This window comes from Myotis nattereri, assembly GCF_964212035.1.
Source record: "Myotis nattereri genome assembly, chromosome: 1".
NCBI classification, from domain to species: Eukaryota; Metazoa; Chordata; class Mammalia; order Chiroptera; family Vespertilionidae; genus Myotis; species Myotis nattereri.
Genome location: NC_138075.1, coordinates 187623543 through 187651476, shown reverse-complemented (window position 1 = coordinate 187651476; position 27934 = coordinate 187623543). Strand labels below are relative to the sequence as shown.

The 27934-nt window shown below is 38.5% G+C and overlaps 2 protein-coding genes across 3 annotated transcripts in view; both read right to left on the bottom strand.

The window, feature by feature from the left end:
- The window catches only part of LOC308513422 (UDP-glucuronosyltransferase 2B31-like), a gene marked incomplete at its 5' end in the record, with an annotated part of 90620 nt that extends 87273 nt beyond the window's left edge, over window positions 1–3347 (bottom strand). Inside the window, one exon of the mRNA XM_081083477.1 lies at window positions 3310–3347. The remainder of the gene's footprint in view (window positions 1–3309) is intronic.
- A 6645-nt stretch (window positions 3348–9992) lies between these two features.
- LOC308513468 (UDP-glucuronosyltransferase 2A1-like) overlaps window positions 9993–27934 on the bottom strand; it is a gene marked incomplete at both ends in the record, with an annotated part of 71515 nt that continues 53573 nt past the window's right edge. Inside the window, 6 exons of one of the 2 annotated variants that reach the window (XM_081083545.1) lie at window positions 9993–10272; window positions 15210–15429; window positions 15844–15931; window positions 16328–16459; window positions 20690–20838; window positions 27090–27588. In XM_081083545.1, coding sequence (XP_080939671.1) covers window positions 9993–10272; window positions 15210–15429; window positions 15844–15931; window positions 16328–16459; window positions 20690–20838; window positions 27090–27588 — 1368 coding nt within the window. The remainder of the gene's footprint in view (window positions 10273–15209; window positions 15430–15843; window positions 15932–16327; window positions 16460–20689; window positions 20839–27089; window positions 27589–27934) is intronic. The other variant, XM_081083544.1, reaches the window with a different exon arrangement.

Below are 27934 nucleotides of genomic sequence, written 5' to 3'. Positions count from 1 at the left end.
ACCAGAGGAATGGAAACATGGAACAGGCTGATGAATCTCAGAGGGAACAGAGGGAGGTAGGTAGAGATTAACCAAAGATCTTATATGCATATATGCATTAGCTATGGACACAGACAATAGGGTGGTGAAGGCCTCGGGTGGAGAGTGACCAGATGGAGGAGGCAAGGGGGAAAAAAGGGGACATCTCTAAAACTCTCAACAATAAAGATTTAAAAATATAAACAACAAAAAAATAACCAGTAATAACCCCTCCCCCCATAAAACAGTTAATTTTTTAACTGAAGATTACACTAGAGGAAATCAGTTACTGTTAACTAAATGTTTCACAAAATTATTATTTTTTCTATATTTTTTATAATTACTTCTAAAATAATCTGTTTACCTTTAACATATTGTTGACTTTTTTTTAAATCTGGGAAAATGCTGATTTTCTTAATTTTTTAAGACAGTAACATGTAGAGGTAATACACAAAATACTGGTCATCTAAAAGCAGCATATAGTCCAGAATTATCTAGAAGAGCTATATGAAAATATAGTAAACCTTTCCTAGAGTCTTGCCCTATCATTGTTACATCAGTTTATTCTCTAATCCCAGTAACATTGGGCATGTAGAAGGGCTCATTTTTATTGATAAAAGGAAATCATTGTTTATCCTGACAACTAAGCTCCTAGGATACTATATTTTCTGGATTTGTGTCATCTATTGCAAGTTGTGAATTTTTCTCTTCTGAGTTCCTTACATCCATTGAATTTAGCCCATATCTTGTACACTCCACAGGAATCAGCATATCACTTGATTAGAAAAGTAAATAATATTATGAATATAATATTTTACTTATGTGCTCCTGCATCAGGAGGGTGAGAAGAGTTAGATAAAGACAGGTGGGACTTCTAGATTTCTGTCTTCCATGCTATGTTTATTCTAGCTTTATAATTTATAGAAAGCTCTGTTCTTCACCTATTTCCAAGATAGAATTATTGGTAACTTTAATGAACATTTCAAATTGTTATTGTGAGGAGCAATGTTCCTCCCACAATTAAGTATAGCATGGAAGATTACACCTTCTTTTCTGAAAATATTTTTCATACTATTTTCAAAGTGCTGGATTCTATATAAAGATTGTTTTCAAAAGAATATAGTACTCATTGAAAGAAAATCGATCAACTGATTCTTCTTAATATAAAAATAAGAAAATATTTTTGATAATCATTCTTATTTGATAGTAAGAGGAATACCTATTTCTTTATGACAGAATGAAAGGATTAGAGCTACTATATATTGTGACTATCTGAAGGGTTGGATTCCAAATATTCCATTTTATTTTCCTTTAGAGTCTCTCTGTTTTATTGCATCCAGGAGATACAAGAGTTGATGTGACTTTTGTGCTTGAAAATAAATCATTAAATGTAATAGAAAATATATTGAGAAAATTAGACATTGGATATTTTGTAATCAAATTGCTCAACTGCCACAGTTGCAAGGTCACACAACTTCACCTCACCAGTCAGAAAGGGAGAAGAAATTAGGGTTCAGATCTCTGTTTTTTATGTAACATGTGGCACTTATTCTCCAAATGAGCAACTCCAAAGCAAGGCACAAAGATTTCCACTTTATAGTCTTTAGTGTAGTGGTATTTGTTATTCTATGGCCTATGTCAGTACTTTATTTGCTTTTCCAGTGGCTAAGTAGTAAGACACAGGTAAGGACAACAAGCAAGCTCTCAGTATGGACTGCAGTTAGAAAGATGGAAAAGGTGTTATTAGTTTTAAAAATGAATTTGTTTTTGACAAAATTTTCAGGATTATCCTGAGTAGTCATGAGATTGAACTGACATTTTAGGGAAGCAATGGGAAAAATACAGGATTATGGGAGAATGATTGCTTTTTTGGTACTTTAATATGCCACTTAATACTCATTCTTAGAGCTATAAAACAAAAATAGTCCCCTCAGTTCTAGTGAAACAGGAGGGACACAGTTCACCAACTCTGGCAGGTTTTAAAGTGCTGCCGATTGGATGAACAAAGTGATTTCAGCCTAGGTAAAATATAGGTGGTGGGTAGCTTGACTTTGAAACCTTTTAAAATAGTATATTTTTATTGATTTCAGAGAGAAATGGAGAGGGAGAGGCAGAAATATCAATGATGAGAGAGAATCATTGATCAACTACCTCCTGCACACCTCATATTGGGGATCAAGCCCACAATCCGGGCATGTGCCCCGACCGGGAATCAAACTGTAACCTCCTGGTTCATAGGTCAACGCTCAACTACTGAGCCATGCAAGCCAGGCTGAAAACATTTTAATCCACATAAAACTTGAAGGAATATTGAAAAAAAATAACATTTTATATCCTGTCCTATTTTTGCAATGAATAAAACTATTTACTTCCGCCCTAAATATTATAAACTTTCCTACACATTTAATTATCTTTATTTCTTTTCTCCATTTACATGAATGAAGCATCCTATTCTTTACTCCTGTTAAGACCAGTCAAACTCAGGTCCTTAGTTTATTTATTGTACTACTTCTTTCTATATCTTTAACCTCTCCTCTATGTGGGCTCTTTTGCAGCAAAAGGCGTACATTCATAAATGAGCAATATGTAATTTAATTGTAACAATATTTACTCTTGGCTCTGTATGCTTATGATAAAATCCTCCCCCAACAACTAGGCAGTAATATCACATTGGCAAAATTATTTAACCTATTTGCACCTCAGTTTTCTTATCTGTAAAACATGTATATTAATAATGATTATTAAGAATTATTTGAATTCATATACTTCGAGTGCCTAAAATTATGCTAAGCATTTCATACTTAACAGTGTTATGAAATAAAATAAAATAAAATACATGTATGGACCTTGATGCCTACATTCCTCAGTCTCCACGTTACCTCGCTTTCCCATTCACCATCAGTTTACTTCCTAACCTGAATGCTATTTTATGAGAATTGTTTACACATTTTGTCATATTTATTTTAATTTTTTGAATTCTCTATTGTTGAAAGTTTTATATATTACATATGTCTTACTTTTCCCCCATTGACCTCTCCCAGCTGGCTCCCCCTCCCAACACAGGCCCTCACCCCCCTATTGTCTTGTCTTATTTTCTTATCTCCCATATTGTAATGTAGTTTCTGCCCCACCATTTCCCTGAAATAAGTTATACCAGGTTCAGCAACAAAATCTAATAAAAATGTATCAGTAGTTTTTGTTTACATGGCCTAGAATTTATTGCTATTCTACTTCTTGTACTAAGACTATTCTTATGGTTCTTGACTTATACACTTCAGGTTTTTCACTTACCTTCTATTTGTTGTACTCAGTATTCTTTTTCTCTTTCTGTTTTGGCAGCCTCTGCTGCCTAGTAAATAAAGTATTCATTATTCATTCACTAACTCAGTTAATAATAATCAAAAACCTTCTAAATCACTGTTGTTAGTTTCTCTGGATGCCTCATCATTTCTCTTTGTTCCCTTCATTAGACACACTTTTTATAAGTATGCTTTTCATTAAAATTTCCATATTTGGATAATTTGGAAGGAACATTGTTATTCACAGGGAAACTGAGTTATTCTGAGTTGGAATAGTCCCTTTAGTGTGGTTAACAAGAAAATGCACCATTAACTGTTTATCATGTTAAAAGAGGGCTCAAAGCTTATTAGGCCCATGTTAAATAATATGGAAACTATGCCACCTATGGGTATGTGAGCATAACCTATTCGAGAAGTAATCTGTAAGTTAATGTTTTTTTAAATTCATCTAGGACATTAATGTTATCTACTGAATGTCCTGGATGCATTAAATTCATTATGACTTAGAACATATTACTTTATGTGCTGTCTGTGGCATACAGAAATACTAGAGTGATGTCAGCATCATGGCGAAGTTAGATGATCCCCTTATACCTCCTCTTAAATCCACAATAAGTTGGTCGTATATAACCTAACAAAGGTTTCTCTGCTCATCAGGGCACCTGTGGGATCCATACATCAGTGTATCTGAAGGTGGGTGTATTGGAATGCATAGGTAGGCAAGACAGGGGAAGGACAGGGATGGTACACACAATCCTGGTTCCATGGCTTTCCTCAGATGAGCTGGCAGACCTAGAAAATGCAGTAGGGGATGAAAGTGTCAGGGAGTAGCCTTGACACCATCACGGGTGGAGGATAAGAGGCGCAGCAACAGCTTTGGAGCCTATGAATTCAGCTCCCTCCCCAGATTGCAGTGGTGCTCCCCTTACTTTGCATTACTGGGTAGCCTGGTCCCAGGAGACGTCTCTCTGACACCCTGCTCACAGTACAGTGGTGCCAGAAGCTAATGGAAACCAGGTAGCAGGATGGCAGGCTCACAAACCTGATTACCCTTCGACCTGCCACATCTCCCCCTACCATGGTGGTATGACCCAAGAAACAGGTAACCCAGACACAGAAGGTGCCTTTATCCTTGGCAGCTCCTCCTCTGCTCAGGCTTCTTTAGTTGGTGGTATGATCTAAATCTTTATTCACTCAGAATCAATGTGAGCTGTTTTTATTGGTTTGTTATAGCTCTATACTGACTTTTATTATTGGACATCAGAGTATTCAGTGGTGCCCTACTAATCTGCATCTCATCCATTTAATCTCTACCAGAGCTCAGTAAAAATCCAGAAGCTGTTTCTCAAATGCAGAAGAATAGTCAGGAAAATATGGTGTGGCTTTACTTCCAAATCCTGATTTCCATATTAGGATTTGTCAAAGATTTATTTAGTGTTTGTTGATTTATTAAATTTAGATAACATTGGTTAATAACATAAAGTTCAGGTGGACAACTACATTATAATTTGATATCTGTATACTCTATTACATGCTCACTACCAAAAGTCTAGTTCCTATCTGTTACCATATATTTGATCCCCTTTACCATTTTTCCCTTCCCTCACCTATTTTCCCTCTGGTAATTCCCATTCTATTGTCTGTTTCTATGATTTTTTAAAAAATATATATTTTTATTGATTTTAGAGAGGAAGCAAAAAGGATAGAGAGATAGAAACATCAATAATGAGAGAGAATCACTGATCGCTGCTTCCTGCACGTCCAACACCAGGGATCGAGCCCACAACCCTGGGCATGTGCCCTGACCCAGAATCAAACTGTGACCTCCTGGCCCATAGGTCAACGTGCAACCACTAAAGCATGCCATCTGGGCTATGAGTTTTTCTTTTTCTATGTTTTGTTATATTTGTTCATTTGTTACTTTTTGTCTTATATTCCACATATGAATGAAACCACATGTAATGAATTTATACTTGTAGAACATAGAGACTGGAAAAAATTACAATGACCTTACATTCAGAGCATATGAGTTTTTTTTTTGTAGGAAATGATTTCTTTGATTATATAGTATTATTACCAAATTATAAATACCAGTGATTTTTAAATATAATGAATTGATGTTTAACTTTCAGATTATCAATTGTACTGGTCTTTAAAAATCTCATTAAAATTAATAAAACAATTTTTCTATAATTCTTTATTTCTCTTAAAATAATCTCTTTACTTTTAAAACATTACGACATCTTCACTTACTGGGGGAAAAAAATCATTCCATTGGTTATCTTTATTGTCTAAAGAAATGCTCAGAGAAACAGAAGGCACAAACTTCCACCAGCAAAAAGGTTACAACTCAAGAGACAACCAAGATGGCGGCATAGCTAAACACATGAACTTGCGGCCACACACAACCACGTTAAAAATACAATTAAAATAAAAAACGAGTATCATCCAGAACCACGGGAAGGCTGGCAGAGTGGAAATTCTACAACCAGAAGGAAAGAGGAAAATGCATTGAGTCCAGTAGGAGGTGCAGAGGTGTGGAAGTGTGGAGGTACGGAGGTGTGCATGAAAGGGGCTGACAGCTGGGTACACTGTTGTCTTTTTCAACTGGGAGGGAGATACAAGCTCCTGAATGCTCTGAACTTCAGTTCTGGGTGAGAATTTGGGGACCCAGACTCATCCAGAGAGAAACTGGACTGTCTGGCATTGGACTGAAACATGAGGGTGGCTTTCTTGCAGAGGTGCTTGCAGCATTCATTGTTCCTGCACGGGCGCGGGACACAGATCCTGGGACCTCTCCAAGGCAGAGCAGACTGGAAGCCATTGCAGTTTGCTCCACCCTGGTGACTCCCTGAGACCCTGCCCCACTCAATTTACAACCCCACCCAAGCTGTGCACAGAGGCTTTTGCATATGAATGGCCTGGCCTTTCTCCACCTAAAAACCTGTCAAACCGTAGCTGGGTCAGAGATCCCCAGAGCTTCCAAAAGAAGGCCTAAGGCACATTAGTAGCCTGCATTACTTCACAGCTGCGCCTCATCTGGGCACCTCCAAACCCCAGACAAAGAGGAGGAATCTGCAGATCTCTCTGTAGCTCCTGCTGGGTGGCCTCAGGCAGTGGCTGACTTTGCATCTCCTTGGAGATACAAGAGCCACTCTACCCAGTGGTCAGAGTGAGACCATTCAGATTACAACTCTCCACATCCATAAGAGACACACTCAGGGGACAGACTCAGTGAGTGCTAAAGCCCCACTGAATCATGTCCTGCCACATACGGGTGTCTCCAGCACAGACATTCTCCCACTGTAGACACAACTGGTCCTCACAGCCAATTGACCTGGAGGTCAATTCCTCCCAGTGATACCAACAGCAATCAAGGCTTAACTACAACGAGCCTGTGCACACAGCCCACAAAGGGGTGCACCAAGAGTGTCCACCTCAGATGACTGGGAAGCTGAGCCACTGGGCCCTAGAGGACACCTAGCACACAAAGCCACTCTATCAACACAGGGAAGCAGCCAAAATGCAGAGACAAAGAAACAGGTCACAAATGACAGAAATGGAGGAAAGAAAACTACTGGATATAGAGTTCAAAACCACAGTTATAAGGTTACTCAAGAATCTTCTAGAAACCTTCGAGAAATATAGTGTGACCCTCAAGGATATGAAAAAGGACCAATCAGAAATTAAGCATACCCTAACTGAAATAAAGAATAATATACAGAGATCCAACCAGACTAGAGGATGCCAAGAATCAAGTCAAAGATTGGAAATACGAAGAAGCAAAAAACACCCAACTGGAAAAGCAAAAGGAAAAAAGAATGCAAAAATATGAAGATAGTGCAAGGAGCCTCTGGGACAACTTCAAGCATACCAACATCCGAATTATAGGGGTGCCAGAAGAAGAGAGAGAGCAAGATATTGAAAACCTATTTGAAGAAATAATGACAGAAAACTTCCCATACTTGATGAAACAAATAGACTTACAAGTCCAGGAAGTGCAGAGAACCCCAAACAAAAGGAATCCAAAGAGGACCACACCAAGACACATCATAATTAAAATGCCAAGGGCAAAAGACAAAGAAATAATCTTAAAAGCAGCAAGAGAAAAAGTTAGTTACCTACAAGGGAGTACCCATATGACTGTCAGCTGATTTCTCAACAGAAACTTTGCAGGCCAGAGGGAGTGGCAAGAAATATTCAAAGTGGTGAATAGCAAGAAGCCACAACCAAGATTACTCTACCTAGCAAAGCTCTCATTTAGAACTGAAGGTCAGATAAAGAGCTTCACAGAGAAGAAAAAGCTAAAGGAGTTCATCACCACCAAACCAGTATTAAATGAAGCATTAAAGGTATTCTTTAAGATGGGGAAGAAGACAAAAAATAAAGATAAAAAATTATAAACAACAGAGTGACAACAAATACATATCTATCAACAAGTGAATCTAAAAATCAAGTGAATAAAAAATCTGACAAACAGAATAAACTGGTGAATGGAATAGAATCAGAGGCATAGAAAGGGAGTCGACTGACAATTCTCGGGGGGAAGGGGTTATGGGGGGTGCAGGAAGAGACTGGACAAAAATCATACACCTATGGAAGAGGACAGTGGAGGTGGTAAGGACAGGAGGTGGGGTGGGAACCGGGTGGAGGGGAGCTATGGGGGGAAAAAGAGGAACAACTATAATAATCTGAATAAAGATTTATTAAAAAAAATGTTCAGAACTGTTCCTTGTACATAAAACGCATGCAGGAAATATTTGTTGATTAAAGTCAAAACAGGTATAATTGTTTTGTAGAACTTGTTATGGACTGAATTGTGTAACACTCTCAAATTTATATATTGAAGCCTTAACTCCCAATGTGACTATTGTTGGAGATAAGACCTTTAACAAGATATTTACAATCAAATTAGGTCATGAAGGTGGACTCTAATAGCAGAAGACGTGTAGCCTTGTAAGAAGAGCAAGAGACATAAGGCATCTTTTTCTTACCAGGGGCATACAGAGGAAAGGCCATGAGAGGAAAAAGAGTTAAGGTTGCTCTCTGCAGTCAGCAAGGAGACCTCACCAGAAACCAGCTCTGCTGGCATCTTTATTTTTTAATATATCTTTATTGATTTCAGAGAGGAAAGGAGAGGGAGAGAGAGATAGAAACATCAAAGATGAGAGAATCATTGATTTATCATCTCCTGCATGCCACTACTGGGAATCGAGCCCACAACCTAGGCATGTGCCCTAACGGAAATTGAACAGTGACCTCCAACTTCATAGGTCCATGCTCAATCACTGAGCTACCACAGCCAGGCCCTGCTGGCATCTTGATCTTGTATATCTAGCCTCCAGAATTGTGAAAAAATAAATTTCAGTTGTTTATGCTCCTGAGTCTGCAGTATCTTGTTATGGAACCTGAGCAGAATAACTGCAGAAAATAAACTAGGTATGGAGCAAAAATAAAGTTATTCTCAAAACATAATAACCCGGATTGGAGAGGGTTCAGGCTGGGCTTAGGAACCCCCCCCCCCTCCCCCATGCACGAATTTTGTGCACCGGGCCTTTAGTTGAGTTTATAAAGGGTAAAGAAAGTTCAATCTTAATCTATTTGTTAAATGAATGCAAAGCTGATTCAAATATGAACATTTGTCTTTTATTAGTTTTTTGCATTGATAAATATTTACTATAACATTTATGGTCAAGGAGAACTACTAATATCTTCTTGGCATAAGTAATTGATGAATTTAAATTTGTAGATGATAGAGACTGAAACAGAATATAATGATCATATATCCCCAGTAAATGTTTGTTTTGTTGACAAAACTAAACCTTTGATGATAGTGATTAAAGATTATGAGCATTAGTGATTTTTAAATATGGTAAATTGATATTTCCCTTCTTTATTAATTGGACTGTTAATTAAAATTTTTATAAGATTAATAAATTAGTTATATTTAGTATTATTATTTCCTCTAAAAGTGATTTGCTTACTTTTAACATATTGCTACATTCTGTCCTGTAGAAAAAATGACTAATTGGTATGTTTTGTTTGAAGGCCTTTGCACAAGAAGGTACCCAATATACTTATTGACTAAAGGTGGAATGTGAACCAAGATTATGCATGTGTTCAGTGGAAATTTGTAGACCTATCCTAGTGTGATGTGCCATCCCAGTTATTATCATTTCATGCTCTGACTCCAGTAACATTGGGAAAGCAGAAAAAAAATCAATACTATTCTTATAACATACTAATCTTCTATGATGTTTCTCTGATTTGTATGTTCTAGGTGAATTTGTGAATTTTATTCTTACATGTTCCCTACATCTATCAAGCTTAGCTCTCATTTTGTGTGTTCCCCAGGATTTAGCATATTGTTAGTCAGCATACCACTTAGGGTTAAAAAATAATGATAATATTGTGTATAGAATCTACATAAAACTATTAGTGTCCTTGTGTCAGGAAAGTGAGAGGAAGAAGGTAAAGTCATCTGGCAAAAGACAAAGGAAGAACAGGACATGCTCACTAGTTGATGGTATTGTCAAATTCTAGGCTTTATCTGTAGGCTAAGGTAGAGAAATGGGAATTTTGAAAACATGATGAAGATGATATGTTTTCATGAAGGTCATTGTGGCTAAACAGAACAAGATTGCCCACTCAGACCTGTACCACCCTGAGAATGATCTATTCCCTCTTTTTCTTGTTTCCTGTTCTACCAAATTTTTGACAAGAAAATAAGCAACATTTTGTGACCAAAAATATAGCAGTTGCCACACAGGCCAGCAGGAACCCAATCACATCCAACGAGTGGTACTGGACCCAGGTGAGGTTGTGAGCAGCTGGCCGCAGGTGTTTGGCTCCTTTGTGGCGCATGACAAACTCAATCCAGAAGACCGCTCGATCCAAGGGCTTTATAGGTTGATCGTGGTGAATGCTTGATAACCTCATAGCATTCTCTTTATAGCTGGTAGACAAAGGCAGACAGAAATTAGAGCTTTGTTTTCATTGAAGTTGTAAGTATATGATAACTTTGAATAACATGTTATTCATAGATGTGTTGAGGAAACATTTAATTCTAGTTGTGACACGAACTTTGCTGATGGAATGGCATTTTAAGAGTTGTAAATGGGAGGGTATGGAAGAAATAAATTTTTGACACAATGTAAATTGTTTTACATTTGGTCAAATGTAAACATAGAAAAAAGGAATAATCCTCATTTTGTTTTCAAGAAGGAAATTTAATATTGTTTGAAGTGTGATTTTTAAGGACTCCTCTAAGGCCAAGATTGTGGCTAACTCATACTGTGGGAAAACATCCATTAAAAATCATAAGCATGGACCCTAATGTCTGAATAATTAATAATGATAGGCACAAGAAATTGGTAGTGAACATAGATTAATTATTTTTGCAGAGTCTGAGATGCCTCCATTGCACATACTTGTGTGTTTGTGATGCAAAAAGGACATTGTCTCTATTGGCAATGTCAAAATTGGATGAAGGTACTAGGGTAATTTTAGAAATGGCAAGGAGATGGAATTTGAGTTTTCAAGGTAAATAGAAATAAATTTCTAGAATTTGAGCCCCTAACTATTATGGAATCACAGTAATCAGAGTTATAGAGCTACTATCTCTAATGGTCTCTCAGAACAATAATGGGTGTAGGGATGTAGTTGAATGGGAATTTGTGTCTTCACTTGACATTTGGTGGCTGAGGCAGAATTAGTATATTTCTCTCTGGTTCTGGAAACATGAAGATGACAGAAGGTAAGTGGTTTTGAAGAGATGTCATAGTGTGAGCAGGACACTGTTGGGATAGGGGATGGAGAAAGGAGGTCATCCTCACTCAGCAGTGAATGCGGTACAGTACATCCAGCAGCAAGGGGTACTGTGTTCTTTTTTTGTGCACAACAAGAAAGAATAATCATCTACACTTTTAATGGAATTAAAATATAGGTAGGGTCAAAGAGAAATTTCACATGGTTTGCTTAAATACATTTAAGATAAACTACACTGGTGATAAAAGCCTATCTCTCCAAATCATTCAAACTTTTTACCATTTATAGATAGATATTTAATATTGAAATTCACATATATCTTATAGATAAACTTGCAATAAGAATTTAAGGGTTATGAGATCAAAAATTGATTGTAAAATAAAAATAAGTGATAAACAATATAGGTGAGCTGTTGAAATATTAAATATAGTACATAAAAGATAAATTAGAAACAGTGAGCAATGCTCATGTTAAAAAAGTGAATATACAAATTTATGGACAATTTGGGGCAATTTCAGAGAAATAAAAATTGATTAGAACAATTAGAAAATGATAAAGATGGAAAACAATTGAAAATATTTTAACACTATGAATACTAGTGTTCTATATATTAATTCTTAACTTTGATGAGATCTTTCAGAGAAAAATAACTAAGATATAACTATATATACCTAAGGTTAAATATATGTAATAGATTCATTTTAATTTGTCTTTAGTTAAAATAGGTAAAATTTAAAGTTTTGTTTAAAAAGTCATACAATCTATATTTATAAAGTTATTAACTATTCTAGCTCTCCTTCTGTATATATACATATGCTAATGGTGGTACGCATTTAGTGTTAATGATGGTTATTTTTGAATGATTAATATTTGGCAAATTACCACTTCTATTTGAATCTGATGTCCCTGAAATAGATGTTAAAAATGGAATTAAAAGTAATTCTAATAAATAACATACAAAAATTAATATCTGAAAGTAAAAATTAAATACTTGTTATTCTAAATTAACAGTGTTGAAATGAATCACTATAACTCAGGGAAAATATAGAAAATTATTTATAGAGAAATATAATAATTCAGCTTCTGAATTAAAAAAAATTAATGATATTTTTCCACGCTGGAAAAGAAACACAGAAAAAGAGAAAATTATCAGCTAGACCTTAAAACCCACATCAGCATTTAAAGCTAGAAGATCATCGGTGACATTTACATAGTTCTGAAGAAAGGAAAGTAATAGCTAAGTATATTCAGATAGGTGTGATTCTCATATTAAGGAAGTGAGCAAGAATTGATAAACATGATCTCAAAGAATTCAATATCCATGAAACTTTATTGAAAGAAAATTCCATAAAATATATTCATTTAAAAGCTAATGTAAAATACTTTGGAATAAAGAATCTCTCATTCAATGGAGAAATTTGATTCTCTCTCTATATATATATATATATATATATATATATATATATATATATAAATGGGAAGAAAGTAAGTACTAAAAATATTGACAACTTAAAATTTTAAGTAATACATATCAGAGATGAGATTACTTCCATGGTCTGACTTAAACTGAGAGTGACTAAATTTAAAACACATAGTTGAAAATTAACACAAAAATAAATAAAACAAAAAACCACAATCAACACTATGCATACATATATTAATTCTTAACTTTGATGAGATCTTTCAGAGAAAAATAACTAAGATATAACTATATATATCTACAGTTAAATATAGGTAATAGATTCATTTTAATTAGTCTTTAGTTAAAATAGGTAAAATTTAAAGTTTTGTTTAAAAAGTCATACAATCTATATTTATAAAGTTATTAACTATTCTAGCTCTCCTTCTGTATATATACATATGCTAATGGTATGCATTTAGTGTTAATGATGGTTATTTTTGAATGATTAATATTTGGCAAATTATTACTTCTATTTTTATACTTACTGAACACTTATCTATACTAATAAAAGGGTAATATGCTAATTAGACCAGGATACCTTCCAGGAGACCTTCTGGACATCCTTCCTGACAATGCCATAGGGGCGGGGCAGAAGCAGAGTGGTTAGGGGTGATCAGGCCAGGAGGGGAGGGCAGTTGGGGGTGATCAGGCTGACAGGGGAGTTCAGATTGGGCCTAAACTGACAGTCAGACATTCACTGAGCGGTCCCAGATTGGAGAGGGTGCAGGCCAGGGGACGCAGGGCAGTTGGGAGTGATCAGGCTAGTGAGGGAGGAATTGGAGGTGAGCAGGCTGGCAGGGAGGGCAAGCTGGGGATGAGCAGGCTAGCAGTGGGGGGAAGTTGGAGGGGATCAGTTTGGCAGGGGGGTTCAGATCAGGCCTAAACCAACAGTTTGCCATCCCCTGAAGGATCCCAGATTGGAGAGAGTGCAGGCTGGACTGAGAAACACACCCCCACTGTGCATGAATTTTGTGCACTGGGCCACTAGTCTACACTAATAAAATAGAAACATGCAAATTAAGCATCACTCCACCACTCTGCCACTTTGCTACACCCACCAGCCAATTAGAAGAACTATGCAAATTAACCCAACAAAGATGGTGGTTAATTTGCATACACAGGCATGGAGCAAAGTCTGAAGATGACTGAAGATGGTAGTGGCAATGGAGCTAGAGCAAGCAGGAGGCTTGGGTTGCTCCTGGTGATGGAGAAAGCCAAGCTTCCCACTGGCCCCGTACTCCACTCAAAGAGGAGCTGGGGACCTGGGTTGCCGGGGAAGACCCAGCCTTCCAGCCAGCCCTGGTCTCTGCTCAAGGAGCTGGAAAAACAAAAGGAGGGGCTGAGAGCAGCCTGAGCAGAAAAGCCAAGCCTTGCTGCTGTGGCTGGACCAAAGGCCTGGGTCCCGGGTGCCAGAGGAAAACAGGTGCCGGCAGCCAGGGGAGGGAAGGCCTATTGAGTGAATCTTCGTGCAACGGGCCTCTAGTAATATATGAAGAAGCAGATACATTTATAAAAGTAAGCAGATGAGCACTGTCCAGTGTGGTTCAGTTGGCTGGGTGCTGTCCTGTGTATCTAAAGGTTGCTGATTCATTTCCTCATCAGGTGCCTCAAAATAGCTGAGAATTTTTGTTACCATTAACATTATTTTGAAAAAAACCCCACTTTGATAGATACTTGAAATCTGAGGATTTTTGCAATTTTAGCAAATCACTTCATCAATTTGGAGTATGAAATAATAAAATGGTGTTTATGTTAGTCACCTTATTGTTATTATTTCAAAACTAGAGGCCCGGAGCATGAAATTTGTGCATGGGGCAGGGGGAGGTGTGTGTGTACCTCACCCCAGCCTTCACCCTCTCACAATCCAGGACTACTGGCTCCCAACTGCTTGCCTGCCTGCCTGGCTGACTGCCCCTAACCACTCTCCTGCCAGCCTGATCAACACCTAACTGCTCCCTTGCCGGCCCAATTGCCCCTAACTTCCCTCTCCTGTTGGCCTGGTCCGCCCTGACTATCCTACCAGCTGGCCTGGTCGCCTCCAACTGTCCTTCCCTGCTGGCCCGGTCACCCCTAACTGCCCTCCCCTGCTGGCCTGGTCACCCCTAACTGTCCTCACCTGCCAGCCTGGTTGGCCCCAACTGCCCTCCCTGCAGACCTGGTCACACCTAACTATCCTCTCCTGTAGGCCTGGTTGCCCCTAACTGCACTCCCCTGCAGGCCTGGCTGCCCCTAACTGCCCTCCCCTGCAGGCTCGGTCCCCCACAACGGCCATCCTCTGCAGGCCTGGCCACCCCCATTGTCCTCCCCTGCAGGCCTGCTCCCCCACAACAGCCCTCCCCTACAGGACCGGTCGCCCCCAACTACCCTTTCCTGCAGGCCCAGTTCCCCCTAACTGCCCTCCCCTGAAGGCCTGGTCCCCCCCTAACTGCCCTCCCTTGCAGGCCATTTTGTGGTGGCCATCTAGTGTGTTGGAGTCATTGTCAATTTGCATACTGGTCATGACTAATCAGCATATCAAGGCTAATTAGCGTGTCCAGGCTAATTAGCATATCCCTTTCGTATTATATAGGATACACCAATTCCAAATACATGGTACATTGGACATTCTTGAATATGATGAGTAATGTAACCAATGGTAAGCCTTTCAAGGCTATAGTACTTACGAAGGTTCATTAATGACTGTTTTCAAGGCATCACGCAAATCTGCACTTGTCATTGTGATCATGTTCACTTCCACGGCTGCTCCTTTGGCCTTCATGTGAGCAATGTTATCATACTGGTCAGCAAACATGGGAACTCCCACCATAGGGACCCCATGATAAATACCTTCATAGAGCCCATTTGTTCCACCATGAGTGATAAAAGCTTTTGTTTTGGGATGACCTGTTTGAGGATTGGGCAAGAAGCAGATGAGGATTTCATTATATGTTAGAAGAATTTCAGAGAGAGATGGAGAAAAACTACAGGATAAAGCAATGAAGAAGGCAGTATTCTCTATAGAAGCTGAACGCAGGGTTTATTGCTATCTCAGAAAACTGTGATCTCAGGAAATGGCAAATTCACCCCTTCTGTGTTTTCTGGAAAGACTTTACAAGGAGGTGATTTCTGAACTGTGGTTGAAATTTGAGAACTCAGGAGAGTCTTACCTGAAGGTTCTGCTTTGTGAACCAGAGGAAGCAGGAATCTCTCAATGGCCAATTGTTTTGTTATATGTGAAATTTTAAAAGTATTAAATATTGATTGAACTTAGCTGCTCTCAGTTACTTAACTTGTTCATCATCCAACTGTACAGCTTACCAAGAAGATCATTCTGGGGTATCCAGTCATAGAGCCGAGTATTGGCTCCTAATGTGGCTGGCTTCTTTCCTTTGTATCTCCATAAGACCTGTGGAAGAAAGTGCATTAATTTTACAAGTAAGAATGCACAATTTAGGAATTTTAGGGCTGTAGAGTTAATTAAAAATCATGTAGTCCATTTTATGTGATATATAAGAGGTACAAAAGGGGTAGTTTGCAAGCATTGATTGTATTTCCTTGAAAATCACTTTGCAAAAAGATGTACTGTATTTCCATAGTATTACAAAGGCTCAGTAGGCAAATGATCAAATGGGCCCAAATACAACATTTTAGTGTTTTGAGAAATTTTTACTTAAAGATGGTGTCAGTTATGCTCAATGTATAATGAGTTTCAGCTTTCTTCTGGAAAGAGTACTATTGGTTAGCTGCACTTTCTCTCCAATTGGCAAGGTGGCTGCTAACTAGGATCGTAGGTTGTACTGACCTTCTGTGGAATCTGAGCGAGGGCTGAGGCAATGAGATTGGCTTTTTCTTCTGTGAGGTTTTTGACCATTGACCCCAGAGAGAACACTACAACTCCATGTTCACCTGAACTTTGGACAAATTCTTCCATTTCCTGTAGAGATAAAATTCTCTCTATCATGAAAGTACAGGACCACAGGGAAGAAAATCTCTTACATCCTATACAATAAAAGTGTAGTATGCAAAATGTCCCCTCTACCAGTTGTCCAGGAGTTTGACCAGGGGGTGGGGCTGGCCAGGGTAAGGGAGGGAGGCCCTGGCAGTGGTGGCAGCGGTGGCAGGGGGCTGAGGGAAGGGAGGAAGTACACAGCCAGCAGCCGGCGGTTGCTAGGGACCTACCAGTGCACGGATTTTGTGCACTGGGCCTCTAGTTTCTAAATAGGCAGGGTCAAGAACAGCATCAGAGAAATTGTTAGACTGGTTAGGTATTCTACCACATAGAACCATCTAATCTCTTTAAGAGAAAAATTGTTTCTGAAAACTATGGCTTAAATATATAATGAGTGATTACAACTAAAGGCATGGAGTCAAACCGTTATCCTATATAATAAAAGACTAATATGCAAATAGACCAAATGGTGGAACAACCAAACACCGAACAACTGAACAACCAGTCGCTATGATGGTGTGTGGAACATGGCAGGCATTGGCAGCAGGTGGCAGAGTGCAGAACATGGCGGGTGTCAGCGGCAGTTGGATGGTGGAGCAGGTGAGCTGGGGCGCCAGAACAAGGTGGGGTGCCAGTCGCTGTCATCAGGGCAAGCCTCTGGTGGTTACTGCAAATTCTTTGCTCCCCACGTCGCAGTCCCACGGGGAGCTTTCATCTGCTGCTGGTGCCAGCCTGCTTGCACCCGCTGCCAGCACCAGAGCTGCCCCTTGCACTGGCGCCGGCCCCGATCGCTCAGTACTGTCAGGAGTTGTGAGCTGCAGCTGCCAGCTCTGATTGCCCCGCAGGACTTGTCCACCTCCTCCTGTTCCTGAGGGCAATTGGGGCAGCAGCCACCACTCGCACCCTCTGATGGTGCTGGCCCTCCTCGCTCCAGCTGCTGGCACTTGCCCCAATCGCTCTGCGCCATCAGCGGGTAGAAACAGGGCCAGCACTGTCAGTGCATGGGAGCTGTGGTGAGAGTGGGGCTGTTGGCAGACAGGGGTCCAGGGGCCATGGAAGGAGGGGCCAGGTGGGGCTTTAAAGGATGGGCCAAGACCCACCCTTGTGTCCATGCAGCCTGGCAACCCACAGTTCCTTTCAAGGTACACCAATTAGTACCAAATAAATACGTAATAAGAGGCAAATCTTCCCATGGTATGTGAAACTATTACTACCAAAGCTTAATTTTATGAACCAACAGAACTGTTTGCAAACTCATAAAAATATTCTTTGGAGGGAAACCCCCCAAAAGGGGTTTAGAACTAAGCTTTAAAATTTTTAAACATGCCAGTTTACAAGCAATAAGTTATTAATGACTTGATCTAACTTTCTGTTAAGAGTTTAGGATATTTGTCTGATATTTATTCTTTCCCTGATTTATAAGGCTAAATAGAACTTTTAAAAAAGGGATATACAATAATCGGTTTAAAATGTGATAACAAAGTCAAACACCTGCTATAATCATGATAAATTTATGAAACAGTGATTCACTCTCTTTCCACAAGAATGTGACACTAACTGCATGCCATTAATTTGAGCCTTAGTACAGAAGTAAAATATACATTTCTCTGCAAAATAAAATTCATTGCTTACAGCTGTTCAGGTTGAACACTGGAAAGTCTTGGATTGGGGTTTTGCACATTGCAATCTATGTGAATGTCAATCGCTAGAGATGATGATGAAATCTCTTTGTGATTATTTGTGGTTGTCTTGTGATCACTGACATATCTCAATATAAGGCTAGTAAAATTACCAGGGGAAAGATGATGCCACAAAAGTAGACTGCTATTTTTAGCTTAATTAAACTTAGGAGAATATCTCTGAAATCACAGGAATTGGTGTTTTACCATTTTTATTTATCTTCTTAAGCATATGATTGAATAAAAAATATATACAGCGCGCACGCACACACACACACACACACACACACACACATTAAAACTTACATAGCTACCTGTCTGATTTGGATTCTTGATTTAACTGTCTCCCATGGCTTTTTTTTTTTATTCTGTGTATTCAGTGGCTGGTTTAGTTCTTTTTTTTCAGAGATATAAGCCATGATTGGTATTCATTTGCTCAAATATCTATATTAATAATTGGGTTTGAAATGGAAAAATTCTTCCCTCTTGTGAAACACATCTGAGTTGGTTTTATGAAATTGTAATAAACAAAATAGTGTGTCAAGGTGTTATGTAGTAAGCCACAGAATGTGTCATGTCTCTTACTCTACCTTTAGTTAGATATTTGTTAACTCTCTCCTGTAATAACACTCAATAGAATTTTCCTGAAGCTGTAACTGGTTGGTAAGAAAACCATATTCAGAATCCCGAAATGATATTTTAAAGTTAAATACGCATCTTAGCCAAAACGGAAATCAAGAACGCTACTGGGAACACCATTTCTTCTGCAACCTTCAACAGTGATTATTTAGTTTACCTACAACCCAAGCAAATGAGTGTTTCCTCACTCCCTATGGATAAAGATAGTTAAATACAAGATAGTTATTACTCTTTTGTTTCCCAATATTGTTTTCTTCCAACATTTTTGGCAGCCCATATTTATTCTTTTATAGCTTTGGATTGTGTTATACAATTTCCTTTTTTTATTCAAAAAACAAACAACCAAAAAAACTGACATCATGGTCTTAAAGAACCAATCCAACAATTGAGTTTCTTAGTTCTATGACTTCTAGTTATGTTGATGACTCCCAATCTATTTCTAATGCTCTGCTGGGACAGAAACCTTGTATGACTCATACAACTTCTAGAAATCTACGTCTCAAAATTCCTTTATCTCCTTAAAGTGAATTTGAACTCATGATTGTCATCTCAAAATAGTGTTTCATTAATTGTTTCTTTTCCTTTTATTTTGTTCATATATATTTTTTTAATTTAAGTTCTTTATTGTTTAATATATTATATGTCTCCTTTTTCCCCTATTGACCTCTCCCTGGCCACTCCCACCCCTAGCACATGTTCTCCCCCCACCTTGTCTGTGTCCATTGGTTATGCTCATATGCGTGCATACAAGTCCTTTGGTTGATCTCTTACCCTCCCCGTCCCCTGTTTTCCCTCATAGGTTGGACAGTCTATTCAATGCTTCTATGACTCTGGTTCTGTTTTTGTTCATCAGTTTATGTTGTTCATTATATTCCACAAAGAGTGAGATCATGTGATATTTATCTTTCTCTGACTGGCTTATCTTCCTCTTGAAAGTACCATGTGAATTATTTTGCCTTCAGCTAATTTTGTTTTCTTTATTGATTAAGGTATTATATATGTGTCCTTATCCCCCCTATTTCCCCCACCCCCCACTCCGGTTCATGCCCGCACACCCCTGGTGTCTGTGTCCATTGGTTATGCCTATATGCGTGCATACAAGTCCTTTGACTTATCTCTCCCCCTTATCCCCACCCTCCCCTACCTTCCCTCTGAGGTTTGAGCATCTAATCTGTCTCTGGATCTGTTTTTGTTCATCAGTTTATGTTGTTCATGTTATAATATTATAATATTATAATATTAATATTATGTTATAATCCACAAATGAGTGAGATCAACATCTACACGATGGAATACTACACTGCTGTAAAAAGGAAGGGACTCGTACCATTTGTTACAGCTTCGATGGCGCTGGAGAGCATTACGCTAAGCAAAATAAGTCAGAGAAAGATAAGTATCACATTAATTGTTTCTTATTTCAGCAAAGGCCAGTGCTATCCAAGAAGCCATGTCTTCTGGCAATATTTACTTCTACTGACTAAATCCTGTGTAATCTACCCAACAGTTCTCACAAAAGCTTCATTATCATGCAAACAACCATAGTAAGTGTCCCTATTCATAATTCCATCACGCTTGTTAAGAAGACTACAGCAGTCTCCTTAGTGGCTTCCAATTCTTTAGTTTCCTGTTTCTTCAGTCTAGTACCCACACTATAGACCCACTGATATTTTTAACACGCTCCTTAAATCACTTCATTCTTCAGCTTAAATATCAAAGTAAAGTCCAAACAAAAAAGTAATATCACTCATAAGAGACTCCTATGACTTGGAAAATAAATTTTGAGTAGCAAACTGAAGATACCAAGCAGCACATCTCTGTTATTTAGACTGTAAAGTTTAGAGGGAAATCAGAATTTTTATCATATGTTACACAAAATCCTCCACTATAATAGACGTACCTTAGGTAACGGTTTGGCAGGTTTACAATGCAATCCTCCTACAAAATCAAAATTAGGTAAGTATGGACGAGGAAATTCAAAATCCCAATATGTCCTCATTAGCCAAATTTCTGCTTTCCCCATAGTTTCACATAACGTAGTGGGTCTTCCTGGAGAAAATAAAGTTGGGGGGATGTTATTAGCATATATGTTTGTTAGGAAAATAAATGTACCACTACTTTTCTGATGTGCTATTAAGGAAAAAAGAGAAATCTAGGCCCTCAACATTACCTATTATGTCTAGATTTTAAAAGGAAAGGGAATTTAAAGTAATATGGAAGGAGGGAGAGAAGGAGAAAGAGATAATATTTGGATAGTGAAAGAACAGTAATGTGTAAAATAGTACATTCAATAAAATAAATTTTATAAAATCAAATAAGAATGAATAAAATAAATTCACAAAGATCAAATTAATAAAAAAAATGTAACCACAACTCCAAGTACTGATGAATTTTATGTTCACTGTTTCCCTCCAATTAAATGGCAGATGATACATTAACCCCATCATGTTAGCACCAAATCACCTCTCAATAGTTTTCTAATTTCCTGTCAGGAACATATTTCCACCATCTAGATCAGTGGTTCTCAACCTTCCTAATGCCATGAACCTTTAATACAGTTCCTCATGTTATGGTGACCTCCAATTTCATTGTTACAAATTGAACATAATTAAAGTATAGTGATTAATCACAAAAACAATATGTAATAATATGTAATTATATATGTGTTTTCAGATGGTCTTAGGTGACCCCTGTGAAAGGGTCATTTGACCCCCAAAGGGTTTGCGACCCACAGGTTGAGAACCGCTGATCTAGATTCTTATACTTTTTCATTTACTCATATTGTTGAAGACTCCCACCAATATCATTTTACCTTATCTTCCTGAGACAAATCCAATTAACGTCAATCCATTCATCCTTTTTTTTCCTTGGTAGGAATTATACCCAGTATGACTCCTTTTAGAATGTGAAGTATACATTACACATTTCCGATATCACACATTTATTTTAATGTTGCCTTTAAATGGTATTTCTTGAAAGGGACAGAGTCTAAGTATTAATTTTAGATTTGTTGGAAGAGTATTGGCAAATGACCAAGTCAACCATTTTTATACACAGAAAACATGTTTTGTATCTAAGGAAAGAAAATCCTCCCTTTTTGTGACAATCCTCCTTTCTTGAGGATTCTAATAGAAATTAGTGATCATATACACCCCAGGTTAGGTAGGCTCTTTTTAGTCATTATTTTGTATGTATGAATATGTGTCTCAGGTTGTATAGTCAAATGCTCTAATTTGATAATGAAGAAGCATTGCGCAAAGACACTCAGCTTGAAGATGGCAGAAATTAGATGAGAACACCGCCTCACAGCTACTATGCCAAAACGTTTATGCCCTTTAGAAGTCTTGTTCCATTTGTGTGATATCCTGCTTGATTAGCAACCCCCTAGGGAAAATTATTGTGCATAACCTGTAGGCTACATTTTAAGAAAGATCTAACTTAAAGTATTCACTGAAAATCTGTATCTGCAGCAGCACAGTATCAAATCTAAAGCCAATCAAAAGTGAAGAGAATGAAATTGAGCAAAAGTATGTAGAAGCTCATAAGTAATTTCATAAGACATTTTATATGTCCTACTGAGAAATTATGAAGCAAAAATATAGAATCAAAATTCACCACCCATCTTTTCCCTACCATTATATTACACAAAATGAGTAATGAACACAGTGGAAAATTGTGAAAATAACATCCTATCTAATAATAGAGAAACATGGTAATTAGCCGTACCTCCGCTACCCTTCCCATTGGCTAATCAGGGTGATATGCAAATTAACTGCCAGCCAAGATGGCGGCCGGCAGCCAGGCAGCTTGAAGCGAACATGAGGCTTGCTTGCTTCAGTGATGGAGGAAGCCAATGTTCCCCTCCTGCTGCTGCCGGCCTCTGAGCTTGCAGTTTTAGAAACATTGTTACAAATATAGAAGCTAAACAAAACCCCCGAAACCTGTTTTCAGCCAGCTGGGCTTCAGCCAGCAACACCGTAACATTGTTTCAATTATAGAACAAATGCAGATCCCTGTTTTCAGCCAGCCGGGATTTCAGAGCTGGAGTGAGCAGGACCGCAACAGTGTTACAATTATAGAACCCAAACAAACCAGATACCTGCTTTCAGCAGCCAAGGCCTCAGAGCTGGAGCCAAGCCTCAGAGCTAAAGCTGGCCCAGAATAAAAAAAAAAAAAGAAAAAAGGACAGGTTGGGAGCTTCAGTCACCCGCCAGCCTGAAAACAGCCCTCAGCCCCTCACCCAGACTGGCCAGGCACCCCAGTGGGGACCCCACCCTGAAGGGGGTGTGACCAGCTGCAAACAGCCATCATCCCCTCGCCCAGGCTGGCCGGGCACCCCAGTGGGGACTCCCACCCTGATCCAGGACACCCTTCAGGGCAAACCAGCTGGCCCCCACCCATGCACCAGGCCTCTATCCTATATAGTAAAAGGGTAATATGCTTCCCAGCACCAGGATCCACGGAGCAGCGAGGCCTCCAAGACCAGGATCAGCGGAGCAGCGAGGCCTCCCGGCACCGGCACCGGGATCAGCGTGATGGAGGCAGTGACCAAACCCGCTGATCGCCCTCTGGCTCTGTGTGTGACAGGGGGTGGTGCCCCAACTCCCCTATCGGCCCTACTCTGTGAGTGACAGGGGGGATCTCCTCAACCCCTTGATCGGCCCTGTTCTGTGCATGACAGGAGGCAGTGCCCCAACACCCTGATCGGCCCTGCTCTGTGCGTGACAGGGGATGGCGCCGCAACCTCCCCATCGACCCTGCCTTGAGTGTGACAGGGGGCGGTGCCCCAAACCCCCAATCGGCCCTACCCTGAGCGTGACTAGGGGTGGCATCGCAACCTCCCGACCCGCCCTGCTCTGTGCATGACAGGAGGTGGCGCCCCAACTCCCCAATTGGCCCTGCTCTGAGCCCAACCAGGGGCTGCACCTAGGGATTGGGCCTGCCCTCTGCCACCCTGGAGCAAGCCTAAGCCAGCAGGTCTTATCTCCCGAGGGGTCCCAGACTGTGAGAGGGCACAGGCCGGGCTGTGGAACCCCCCTCCCCCCCGAGTGCACAAATTTTTGTGCACCAGGCCTCTAGTATAATTCATAAAGGGGTCATTTCATTTTAGTTACCATGTCAATATTGTTATTGTTTGAATATATTTTTACTATTATAAAAATATTTTTATTGATTTTTGTGAGGAAAGGAGAGGGAGAGAGAGAGAGAAAGAGAAATATCAATGATGAAAGAGAATTATTGATCAGCTGCCTCCTGCATGCCCTCCACTGAAGATCGGTTCATAGGTCCATGCTCAACCACTTAGCCACAGCAGCTGGAAGAATACATTATTTTAATCGTACATCTGAGTCTACTGGAATGATTTTTTAAAAAATTCCTAGAGGTAGCCTGAATTTATGGCAAAATGGCTCAGGTAGATGAGATATACAGGTAAGAATTTCATGGGAGATAGTTACCAACTTCTCAGAAGTAAGTCATGTTAGCTGGATTGATATTGACAGACAACATTTCTAGGCTCCCTAAGTTATTAATTTCATTCCAAAGGCATGAGGGTAAACCAATTTACATAATTTCTAAATCACTGTTTAAAATTTAATACTTTACAATACATTTATATTTACGTATACATAAATAAATTCATATCTTAAAAACAATTTTTGGGAAGGTCAAGATAGTTCCCATATATCCTTGTTTTGGCAATTATGCATAAAATTGCTATAACCATACATTTGCTAGTTTTTGTTTGAACATAAGTTTTCGACTCCTTTAGGTAAATACAAGGAACATGATAGTATGGTAAGACTATGTTTAATTTTCTAAGAAACCTCCTAACTGGTGTCTAAGGTAGCTGTACAATTTTGCATTTCCACTCATGAAAAAGGAGAGTCGTTGTTCCATAACTCACCAGCATTGGGCGTTATCTGTGTTCTACATTTTGGTCATTCTAAAAATGTGTAGTGGTATTTCATTTAAATTTGCCTCATGAAAAATGATATGGAGCATTTTTAATATGCTTATCTCTTTGCCAACTGTATATCTTCTTTATCAAGGTATCTGTTAATGTATTTGGCCCATTTTAAAATTAGGTTTTATATTTTCTTATTGTTGAGTTTAAAAATATTTTGGATGAGTCCTTTATCAGACATGTTTATTGCAAATATTATCTCCCAGTTTGTGTCTTATCTTTTCATTTCCTTGTCATTGACTTTCACAAAATAGAATTTTTAAAATTTAACAAAGTCCAGCTTATTCATTGTCTTGCATGGATTTTTACCATTGATGTTGTAGCTAAATGTTCTTGCCCTACCCAAGATCATCTAGGTTTTTTCCTATGTTATCTTCGAGGGGTTTTATAGTTTTGAATTTTACATTTCTATGGATAGTTCATTTTTGAGTTAAATTTTGTGAAGCTTAAAAGGTTTGTGTTTATATTTATTTATTTTTTGCATGTGGATATCCAGTTGTTCCAGGATTACTTTTAAAAAGACTATCTATCTATTGAATTGCCTTTGTTTCTTTGACAATAATTAATTGACTGTCTTGTCTTTGTGTTTCTATTACATAGATCTCCTCTGTTTCACTGATCTTTTTGTCTATTCTTTTGCTAATACCACACTGTCTTGATTACTCTAGTTTTATAATGTGTCTTGAAATTGGATAGTGATCATCTTCCAACTTTGTTTTTTTCCTTAAATATTGTGTTGGCTGTTCAGAATATTTTGTCTTGCCATTAAACTTTAGTCAGTATGTTAATTTCCATGTAATAACTTGCTGGAATTTTTATCAGGATTTTATTGATTCTTGGATCAAGTTTGGAGAAACTGACATTGACAATATTGAGTCTTTCCATGGACATGGGCTATCTGTCCATTTATTTAGTGTTTTAATTTCACTCATCAGAGTTTTATAGTTTTCCTCATATAGATCTTTATTTTATTTTGGGGGTACTATTATAAATGATAGTGTTTGTAATTTCAAATTCCAATTGTTTATTACTGGTGTATAGGAAAGTGATTGAGTTCCCCATATTAATCTCGTATACTGTACTCCTGCTATGATTTCTTACTAGTTCCAGGAAGGGTTTTTTGGTACATTCTTTCATATTTTCTACATAAAGTCATGTGTCTCTTAATGATGGGAATATGTTCTGAGAAATGTATAGTTAGGCTATTTCTCATTGTGTGAACACCATAGAGCATACTTACACAAATCTAGATGGTCTAGCCTCCACCACACTTAGGCTACATGGTATAGTTTATTGCTCCTAGGGTACAAACCCATAAAACATATGTCCGTAAGTTATTTATATGCACAAAATACTGTAGGCAGTTGTAACACAGTGGCAGGTATTGTGCATCTAAATAAATCTAAAAGTAGAAGAGGTAATGCATTCATATGGCATAGAAGATTTTAAAAAATGGTATACCTGTATAGGGATCTTATTATGAAAGGAGCTTGCAGGACTGGAAATTGCTCAGTGAGTCAGTGGTGAGTGAATGTGAAGGCCCGAGACATTAATGTACACTATTGTAGACTTTATAAACACTGTAAATTTAACCAATGCTAAACTTATGAAAATATTTTTCTTTAATAATACATTTACCTTATCTTACTTTAACTGTTGTACTTTATAAGCTTTTTAGTGTTTTCAACTTTTTAATTCTTTTGTAATAACAGCTTAAAACAAATACTTTGTACAGCTTTACGAAAATAATTTCTTTTTTATACAATTATTTTGTAAGCTTTTTATATTTAAATTTTTTAAAACTTTCTAAGCTTTCTTATTATAAACTAAGACAAACACATACATTAGCTTAGGCCTACAAGGGACAGGATGATCAATATCACTGTCTTCCATCTCCACATCTTGTCTGTCTGGAAGGTCTTCAAGGGCAATATGTGTATGGAACATTGTCTTGGAAATTTTATGTCTCCCATCTAAATGTGATTCCCTTAACACTTTAGTATTTAGTTTTTAAATGTTATATAAATATAAGTGTAGATTTGGAGTTACATTAATTACTATGTTTCATATTTTGTTTTGTTTTGAAAGCAATCTATTAAATATCAAAGTATCTTACCAAATGACTAGATGACTGTAAAGAAAAGAGTAACCATAATAAAATGTTTCTCACTTCCCCTTCCCCGTTAATGCTGCTAACAGTTTATTGCTATAAATTATAGACTTTTAAATAGAAACTCAAGTTTTAAAATATAGTCCTCTTGTTCTCCTAGACTATTCTTAAACTTCCCAAGTTTCTTTTAATAACTACTTTAGAATGGAAAGCATAACCTCTTACCTAATGCTTCACTGTAAAACTGGTCCCAAAGCTGAATATCGTATGGCTCGAGCCAGAAGTCAAAGAAAAGGGAAAGCATTACGTTTTTTACTCTCTCCAGGAAGGTCATTCTGTCTGTAAGTCCCCCCATGACAACAGGGACATAGGAAGGTGGAGCTGGGAGTTTCCCACAGTATTTCTCCAGAGTGCCACCCATAAAGAACCTCAGTGTGTACACAAAAGGGACTTCCAGCAACTCAGCAATCAGCTCTCCACAGTGCACCACAGGGTCTATAACCATTACATCGTAGTTGGTTTCCCGGAGTTTCTTCATGAGTGTCTGATTGTAGACTACACTCTCACACAAAAGTTTTAAACGTCCAGTTAGTTGAAGAAGAAATTCTTGCAATTTTCTTGCTGACTGCCAGCGTGACATTGTTGGCATGACAGTAGTGGCTAAGTCTAAGAAGTCATTTAGTTTATTTGCAAAAAAATCTCCCTCCTGAGATATAGGGATCACCTCAAAGTTCAGTGCGGAAGGCTTACTGTAGTCAATGATGAGCGAGTCTGCAGAAACCAACACAGTCACCTCGTGCCCCCTGTCTGCAAGATTCTCCAGAATGATCTTTAGATTGAGCCAATGGCTCATGTCACAGGGCCACACCAGGACCTTCCCACAGGATCCAGAGCCAGTGCAGCAGAGCTGCAGCAGCAGAGCCGCTGAAATCCACTTCTCGGACAGCATGGCAGGGTTCTTTCACCCACTGCGCTGCTGCGGGTGAATGTTTGCTGGGCACAGAGGTGAAGTGGCAATTTAAACATAAAGTTAAAAATTAACTGCTCGGGTGACTGACAGCTGCACAGAA